This window comes from Danio rerio, chromosome 19, assembly GCF_049306965.1.
Source record: "Danio rerio strain Tuebingen ecotype United States chromosome 19, GRCz12tu, whole genome shotgun sequence".
NCBI classification, from domain to species: domain Eukaryota; kingdom Metazoa; phylum Chordata; class Actinopteri; order Cypriniformes; family Danionidae; genus Danio; species Danio rerio.
In genome coordinates, this window is record NC_133194.1 from 13,002,798 (window position 1) to 13,012,500 (window position 9,703).

At 34.4% G+C, this 9,703-nt stretch overlaps 1 protein-coding gene across 4 annotated transcripts in view; it reads right to left on the minus strand.

The window, feature by feature from the left end:
• Positions 1-9,703, minus strand: part of cpsf1 (cleavage and polyadenylation specific factor 1) — a 53,254-nt gene that overhangs the window by 1,576 nt on the left and 41,975 nt on the right. For 2 of the 4 annotated variants that reach the window (XM_005159584.5, NM_001114681.2), the window contains exons 31-37: positions 9,217-9,369; positions 6,962-7,138; positions 5,399-5,465; positions 4,339-4,386; positions 4,088-4,243; positions 2,705-2,834; positions 61-199 (exon numbers count right to left, since the gene is read on the minus strand). In XM_005159584.5, coding sequence (XP_005159641.1) covers positions 61-199; positions 2,705-2,834; positions 4,088-4,243; positions 4,339-4,386; positions 5,399-5,465; positions 6,962-7,138; positions 9,217-9,369 — 870 coding nt within the window. Of the gene's footprint in view, positions 1-60; positions 200-2,704; positions 2,835-4,087; positions 4,244-4,338; positions 4,387-5,398; positions 5,466-5,851; positions 5,953-6,773; positions 7,139-9,216; positions 9,370-9,703 lie in introns of those variants that run through there. The other 2 variants (XR_012394534.1, XR_012394535.1) reach the window with 2 other exon arrangements.

A 9,703-nucleotide genomic window follows, 5' to 3' on the forward strand; every position in this document is an offset into this window, starting at 1 on the left:
TGCTAGTAATGAAAAGTGTCAAATATTGTCTAGAAAAATACAAGAGAGGGTATGGCTTACAATGTCAGGGGTCGTGCCGATCTTCTTGGCCAGTTCACTTCTCTCCATGGTACTGAGATACAGGTATTTATTGAGCAGCTCTCCATCCAGGATGTTCTTGACAGCATTCTGGAGCGTTCGCCGGTCACAGTGCAGCATCCTGCAGAAAAACAAAGGTCAAATCTGCCCTGAAAAAGGGATTTATGCTTGGTTAAGGTTAGCTTAGGGAAAGGTACTTAAAGTAAAAGGGGTATAATCCGGGTTTAATTGGTTTATTTAATTGGCAAGTTTATTTGACAGTCAAACTTGGGCACATGTTTAGTTGTTTGCTTTTTCTTCAATTATTTGCACATACTTCACTCGTTCCAAACCTGTTTGACTTTCTTTTTCCGTCTGTTGAACACAGAGGAAGACATATTGAAGAACGATGGAGAAAAAAACAGCAGTTGACTTCCTTAGTATTTAATTTTCCTAATATAGATTTTTCATTATATGGATGTCAGCGACTGCTTTTTTCCCAGCAGCAACATTCTTCAAAATGTTTTGTGTTCAACAGGATAAAAGAAGTTTAAAAACACTTGAGTGTGAGGAAAATAAACATTTTGGTTGAACTTTCCCTTTAAGATAGTGGAAGTGGTATGGGTAGGTTTAGGCTTGGTAAAAATTAGGGATCAGTTTTACGATATACAGGGTTCATACACATTTCTACTACAAAAATTCCAAGACTTTTGTTGGGATTATAGTTTAATATAGAGTTTAATCATAATGGAGTAAATGTTTATCATCTGCATGCATTTAAGCATTTAAGAGATAGATCACCCAAAAATGACCATGTTCATTACACCCTTCACTTGTTTTAAACTTTTATGAGTTTTCTTTTTCTTTTTTTAAATGAACACAAAAAGAATACAATTTAATAATTCCTACAGTATTGAAACAAGTGAAGTGTGAGTAAATAGTGAGTACCTTTTAATCCTTGAGTGAACTGTCCCTTTAATATCTGTACCTGAATACTGAATACCTGAAAACAATAATTCACTTTTATCTTTACTATATTTTATTTATCTATGCTTGTCATTTATTTGGTATACATTATTGGAGATTCACTGCCCTACAAAATCCCCCAATCAATCCTAATAAACCTGTAAAATCATCTGGTGAAATTGTATTCACATTGCAATATATATCACAGAAATTCAAAATACCATAATGTCAGATTTTTCCAATATCGCAAAGCCCTAATTCAAGTATACAGATATGTGTTACACTAATTTCCATGACTTTTCCAGGCCTGAAAAATGGCATGTCAAAATTTCATGACTTTCATAATGTTTTTTCTTCTGGGCAAGGTCTGATTAGTTTTATTTCGGATAGAATAAAAGCAGTTATTTTTACTATTTTAAGGACAAAATTATTAGCCCGTTTAAGCTATTTATTTTTTCGAGAGTCTACAGAACAAACCATCGTTATACAATAACTTGCCTAATTACCCTAAGCTGCCTAGTTAACCTAATTAACCTAGTTACGTCTTTAAATGTCACTTTAAGCTGTATAGAAGTGAAAAATATCTAGTCAAATATTATTTACTGTCATTATGGCAAAGATAAAATAAATCAGTTGTTAGAAATGAGAAATTGGGGAAAAAAATAAACAGGGGGCTAATAATTCTGACTTCAACTGTAGGTAGTTTGAGGGCTGGTAAAGGCAAACCTTTCACATGTTACAAACCTAATTGAGTTTCTACTGTTAAGATTAGATAAATAAGATATTTTGAAAAATGTTGATAGCCGGTAAACACTGACTTCCATAGTATTTCTTTAACCTAATTTGGAAGTTAATGGTTAAAGGTTTCTAAAATATCTTTTTAAAAACCATTTTTCACAATATCTTATTTTGTGTTCAACAATAAAAGGAAAGCTGTAAAGGCCTGGAACCACTTTAGGTTGTGTAAATAAGTGGTACATTTTTATATTCGGGTGAACTATTCCTTTAAAGGCAGCTTTAAATGTTTATAGGGTGGTAAAGTTAATAAAACAGGTCTAGTTGTATGGGTAAGTTTCAAGTTCAAGGGTATCTTAATGTTAGGACAGGTTTAGTGAAATGGTTTGCTGTAGAATTAAAGGGGTAATTACAAAACTACATCCAAACTCTCATGCCTTGCATCTGCACCCTGCATTTTTGGTTCCAGCTTGCCTCAAGACACCCACCAGGGAGTTTCTAGTATGCCTGCTAAAGGCCTCTGTGTACTTTAAAGTTCTTTCTGGCTTGTAGTCAAAAAGATGTTTGAAATAGGTAGAGTACAAGTGTATGCTGTTTTTGAGCCTTCCGACACCCTGCATTGCAGTAGTTTAATGTGTAAAACACTGCTCACATGTACCCCTGAACACAACAATGGCGATGCTTTAAACTGAAAAAAATAAACAAAACAAAAAAAAAAAATAATAATTTTCAGCTTTAGTTTGAGATGACATCATTTTTGTTCATTCTTTGATTTTGTTTAAAAGTATACCAGGGACTTAAGCTGCTTCAGATCTGTATAATTGGGGTTGGCGCTAAACTCTGCAAGACATCAGCCCTCCAGGACCAGTTTGGGTACTTCTGGTCAAAACTGAAGCTAATGAACAGAAATCTTACCATCAGAGCCACTAGAGACATGAATGAGTACCTGAAAGCCTTTGGATTGAGCCCGGCATGATGTGGCAGCATGGTGGTGAGAGCGTTCTGCAACATCAGCAGTCTGCGGTACGTCTTCTCCTGCATTGGTAAAAGCAGACCGACACCACCATCCAGCGTAGCTGCACAGACACAGAAACACTGTATTTGTAGTTTTCTCAGAAATTGACGTAACTTATTCATTGTATGTGGAACTGTTCACTAGTTCAGCCTTTTTTACAGCAAACTCTAAATATTTTTAGTAAATGGCTTGGAACATTAATACCACTGTCACCAAGGTTATGCACAGCAAAATCCTGTGAGAAAAATTTACTGAGTTTAGATTTGGTCTAAATTGAGTTAATGTTACTCAAGTTGATGAGACAATGAAAGGATTAATTAGGTGATGATTGAGGACTGATGATGAACACCTGCTGTTAATAAACAGCAACACAGAATAGAAACACAAAACTACAACTGACTTCAGTCTCAGTCTTACATGAAATCAGCTAAAATATAATACATTGAATCTCTCACAATCTCAGCAGAAGATCAACTCGATCAATAAGCAACTCAACAAACGGCCGCTTTTCTTATTATCAACCTGTTTGCCTTATTATAAAAAAGGACCAAAAAGTCTCTAAACGGAGTAAATTTTACTCAGAAGATTTTGCTGTGTGCTTACTGGGAGATAGGGAACAGATGCCAAATCAGCTTCTTATCAACATTCAATTTACAAATTACATAATAAGGACAAAGCAGGGATCCCTGTACGTATCCCAGAGTGGAAGACTTTTGGACTTATGTGACGATGTCTTGTAACACAATTTAAAACTACTCACCAGGTTCTTCTAATAATAGTGTACTTTTGTCCTGGTAACCACTGTATACTTTCTGGCTTTACATTAAGTGGGCCACAAATGATCACTTGTAATATGTGTTTGCATTATCTTGTTATGAACCAGAAGTAAACTATAAAAAAAACTTTAAAAAAAAAAAAAAAAAAAAGAATAACTAGTTCTCTAATAGTAAAACAAAGATGGCTTCAAGGGATAGTGCACCCAAAAAGGGAATTTACTCACTATTTACTCACTATATGTTCTTTTGAAAAATGTTTAAAACCTGCAACCGTTGACTTCCAGTAGGAAAAACAAATACTATGGAAGCCAAAGGTTAAAGGTTTTCAACATTTTTCCAAATATCTTCTTTTGTGTTCAACAGAAGAAAGAAACGAAATCAGGTTTGTGACAAGTGAATGATGAGTATATGGCAGTTTTGGGTAAACTATCTCTTTAATGATAGCGATCATGGATCATGAATACTAGTAACTAGGGTTCAAAGATGTTCAAAACAGACACAGGTATTAAAAAAATAATAATAATAATAAGACACCCACCAAACCAGGTGATGTGTTTGTTGTCCCAGGTGAGGGCCTTCTTGTTGGCTGTGTCCAGTGTCCCGCGGCATGGCATCCTCCAGAAGGCGTTCACATGCGATCCCACGTTAAAATCTGCTCTCCGCAACAAACGCATGCCTCCAAAACTCTCTTTGGCTAAAGATGGTTTAATAAAAGACTTGATATCAGACACTGGGAAAAGGCAAAGTCTGCAAGTATTAAATCATTGAAGAGTCTGATGAATGACAAACCTTCAGGCAGGTACATGTAGACCATAAGGTTTTTGTCTCTGTCTGAAACTGATAGAACGTTTAAGAGGTCAAAAGAGTAACACTATAAGAGACAGCATTTTTAAAGGGGACCTATTATGCAAAAATCACTTTTATTAGGGGTTTAACATATTAGTGAGGCAACTGTGTAAATATAGCCATCCTCTAATAGTGAAAATGTATTTTTTTTTAACAATCACATTTGATAAAAACAGTCTGCAGAAACACTTTGACTGACAGTCTCCCTTTTTACATGTCATCAGAGGGGAAAGTCCCGCCCATTAGTGAAGATCTCTCCCTCATTAGCTTATCAGACAGCCCTGAGTGAGCAACTGTCATTCACTTTGTAATGTCAGCAACTAAGACACATAAATGCTGAGTTTTAGAAAACACAAATGAACACTAGTCTCTATAGATTGCCTTCTTCTGAGCCACTTCTGTTGACTTTTTCTGCTTTTCACAGGCATAACATTAGTCTGTTTTGAATCTGCTGTTATGCTGAGACACAGGTAGTTGTAGCTCCGCCCACTATTGAAAAGAGCACCATCTCATTTGAATTTAAAGAGGCCAAAACAGCATAACTTGGATCAATGTCTAAATGGGGCCATTTCAAAGAGTTATTTGTGGGGTATTTAGAGCTGAAATTTCACATACATTCTAGGGACATCAGAGACTTACTTTACATCTTGTAAGATGGTGGCATAATAGGTCTCCTTTAAGCATAAAAATACTAAGACATAATAAGGTACTAAAGGCCCCAATATACTCACAGCAAACTTATTTTTTGATTCTTTACTCAAAGGTTATTTAACTGAACTTCAGTACACTTCAGCTCAATATCCTCACGTTTCAAAGAACAACATTTGGATGAACTTTTAAATACGTGCTGGATTTTGCTGAAGGTGTTAACAAGAGAAAGCAAACTTTTCAGCTTCATACTCCTGAAATAAAGTCCATTTTAGTCTGATATGGATTGAAATATCATCAAGCCAGTTTGTTAATTGAATAAGCTTGAAGTATATAGAGACCTGATGTAACTTACCCAAAAAACCAAGCTGGTTATTGTCTACCATAAACTCTATGCTGTAAACCTCAAGGGGCTTTGCATCCTATGAACAAACAAAAAGTAGTAGGCATTATTCATTTGCAAACTTTATCAGTTTTTGGCCTTAAAGCACACTGAGAGAATCTGATTCAGCTAACAGTTTGTCTATTTGTAATGGTACTCACTCACAACTTATTCGCTTGTACAGAATGCTTATTCATACTGAACAATCCACAAAGAACACTTTCAACATGTTTCTTAACACATAAATATACTTTGTAGTTATACAAAGAAATAATTTTAAATTAAATGAAAATAATAATTAAAAAAATATTAAAAATAACTAAAGTTCTACCTTTTAAAAAGATCTGTAAACTGTACTTCATTTTCACAAGATTGTGAACTCATTTAATATAAAACTTATGGTGCTTTTAACATTTTTTTTTTTTTGATTGGATTTAATATGTGCCTGTATCAATTTGAATCTACACTACGTAACAAAATCTTGTTGTCGATCCCGGTTGCAACACCAACAAATAATAACATGACTTCTAGTTGATCATTTGAAAAAGTGGAAAAAGGTAAATGATTCATCTATTTAACAACATCACAATCATCACAAATACTGCAGAAAACCTATTTGAACCAGCATGGACCCAAGATTCTCACAGAAATCAGTCAAGTTTGGTGAAGGAAAAATCATGATTTGGGGTTGCATTCAGTATGCTGGCGTGCGAGAGCTCTGCAGTGGATGGCAACATCAACAGCCTGAGGTATCAAGACATTTGTGCTGCCCATTACATTACAAACCATAGCAGAGGGCAAATTCTTCAGCAGGACAGCGCTCCTTCTCATACTTCAGCCTCCACATTAAAGTTTTTGAAAGCAAAAAAGGTCAAGGTGGTCCAGAATTGGCAAGCCCAGTCACCAGACATGAACATTATTGAGCATGTCTGGGGTAAGATAAAGGTTGAGGCATTGAAGATGAATCCAAATAATCTTGATGAACTCTGAAAGTCCTGCATGAACGCTTTCGTTGCCATTTCAGATGATTAGTAAGTGATTTGAGTCATTGCAGAGATGTATGGATGCAGTCCTCCAAACTCATGGGAGTCATACACAATATTAATTCTGTTTCCACCGCACCATGACTTTATATTCTATACTAAACAATATTTCTGTTAAGGGACAAAACTTTTGTCCAAGTAAAGTCAGGCATTACTGTCCTAAATAAATAAATTAAAATCAAGGTATGATCATATTTTATTTTGGTAAAATAAATGTAATATAGAGGCCTTTGCCTTTTATATACGCCACTTCTGATATCAAATGATCAACTAGAAGTCAAGTTATTATTTGTTGTTCCTAAAACTTGTATAGGTGACAAGACTTTTGTCATGTAGTGTTTGTAAAATCTATGTGAATGGCGCTATGAATAACAGTGTGAAGATTCTGTTTACTTTATCGTCCACAGAAGACAACAGAATTAGTCAATCAGAATACCTTTACCACCTTCAGATTTGATAGACAGATATTTGACAGTAAACTGATGACAGGTACCCTGCTGACGAGTGAAAGCGTCTTGCTCTCCGGCTGGTAGCGCAGCAGAGAGATGCTCTTCATCACATCTGCTGCGAGGATGAAGTTCTTGATGCTGTACATCTGATGAATGTAGAGCTGTGTGTCAATGAATGCCATTCCCGTCAGATCATTATCCTTCAGACTCCACAGGAAGATCTGCGCACACACACAGACAACACCATTACACACACACTCAACAGAACACTAATCGTACTAATATACAGCTCATTCCAGAGATGCGGGTACATTTTCCTTAAACTGGAATGATTAACAAACGTTTAATTTACAGTAAACTGAATCTGTTATAAACGTGAAATAATGCAAAACAGGGGACATTTTATTCTATGACTAATTGTTGTTTAACTTACAGTCACAAACAGTTGACATTGCAAACCATTTTGTGCTTGAGTTCAAGATGTTAACCAATTGTTTAAAAATAAAAAGAGAAATTCATGCTAATATCACAATAACGGAGTTGACAAATAATCAATCAACTAGTTGTGCATCCAAAACTTTTAATTTTTTTTTTTACAAATTATTGAGAGAATAATAACAGTTAGCAGTTCAACATTTTAAACCATTAACAGGGTTGACAAAATAAGAGTTGCCACTTCGTGCTTTAGGTTATTATGCTAACCTCAAAACAGATACCAAATGCCATGTCTAAACCAGAATTGTTATGTATTTTCCTCATTTTGTTTTAAAAAAGTGAAGGAGAAATTCCACGTAATGTCACATGAACAGATTTGACATACAATTAATTTACTATTGGTGCATCCTAAACATTTTGTATAAAGTAATGATGAGAAAAGAACAATGACATGCCTCAATGCCTTCCACATTATCTCACCAGATGAAGAGACATAACTTTTAGCAAGTCACATGCCTCTTCTATCAGTGATTTTTAAGGATTAATAAGGGAAAAATGCTATAAAATAGATCTTGCCTTTTGAATACTGAAGTAACAGAGTTTATTACAATATAGGTAAAGATACAAATAAAAAATTTTAAAATACTGAAGTTACAAATAAAGCAGAAAGTAAATGTTTTATGTAAATGTTTAGTTAAGAGTAAACACAAAAAAGATTAAAATTACACTTAAATATTGAATAATAACTGAAGATGAATGTAAGATTCAGGAGGCAGAGAACTAGGTATAACTTATAAGGTATAATGGGAATCTACGAGTTAATATTCATACAAAATGTCCTTAAATTCACACACAAATATTATTATTTTTAGAGATAACGACATAATTTGTTATTATTTTAAACTGCTTTATTAACATTTTTGCCAGCACTATAGTTTAGGTAACAATTATTTACTACTGCTTACCACCTGCCTATTATTAGGATATGTACTGTTTATCAGCACTTATAAAGTATTATTTTACATCCCTAATCCTACCCAAGACCTAATCACAACTACTACCTTACTATTATAAGCAGCTAGTTAGCAGTTATTGAGCTAAAAGTCTTAGATAACTGTTTTTAATAGTGTGAATTGCACATTAAAATAAAGTGACCACGTTTTGCTTCAAAATTAAACGTTTATCTAGGACACACAAAATGTACCCGCTATTATAGAATAATTCATATCCTCACAGTATGCTGTAAAATATTAATAATCATAATCCTAAATGGGTCACTCTTTACAATAAGGTTCATTAGTTAATGTTAATTAATGCATTTATTAACATGAACAAACAATGAACAATACATTTACTACTGTATTTGTTCATGCTAGTTTACGTTAGTTAAAGAAAATACAGTAGTTCATTGTTAGTTCATGTTAACTCATGGTGCATTAACTACACATTAACACACACATTAACTAATGTTAACAAGCATGGACTTGGATATTAATAATGCAGTAGAAAATGTTCAATTATAATTAATAAATGCTGTACATTTGTTGTTCATGATTAGTTTATGTTAGTGAATGCATTAACTAATGAACCTTATTGTAAAGTGTTACCCCTAATTGGTTTATATACATGCCTAATATCAGTGATCAATCTTTTATAAATCACTAAAATATTGATGTCTGTGATGCAGCAAGTTCAGAGACTGTAGCATGCACTCTTATTTTGTTAAAGATTCACATAAGTGTGTGATATGACCAAACACTGGTCAAGGCTATTGGGGAGTAGTTTTCTTAATTCAAGTGAGCCAGGAACAGTTTTCCATACATCACATCTCATGTGACGCTGCACATGTAAGTGCATGGTTTACCTTCTGTCCAATAGCAGACACCAGGAATCCACTGCAGTGACAAAGAGCAGTGACGGGACCTTTCTGCTCCTTTTCATACAGCACTTTAAACTTGTTCTTGGTGAGGGGCTGTCCGGGCTCTGGGACCACCTCTATCACATCCAGAATCAGGATCTGTCAGACAAAACCCAAACAGATATTTGATGAAGAACATTTATAAAAGCAGGTGATGACATTTTTCTGCCAAGTCAAATGTAAGACTTTGCTCTCGTTTGTAGTTGTAACACAGCAAATTACATATGTAATTAACGAAAGAAATACAACACCACATAAATAAAACATTCTAATTTGCAGTGGGAGAATTCCAATTTGTTTTATAGGTAGTGTTAGACGAACATAGCAACATTAATACCTCATATTTCACCCAAAAATGACAATTCTTTAAATAATTACTCACACTCATGTCATTTCAATGCCCTGATACCATCTTTAAACACAAATTAAGATA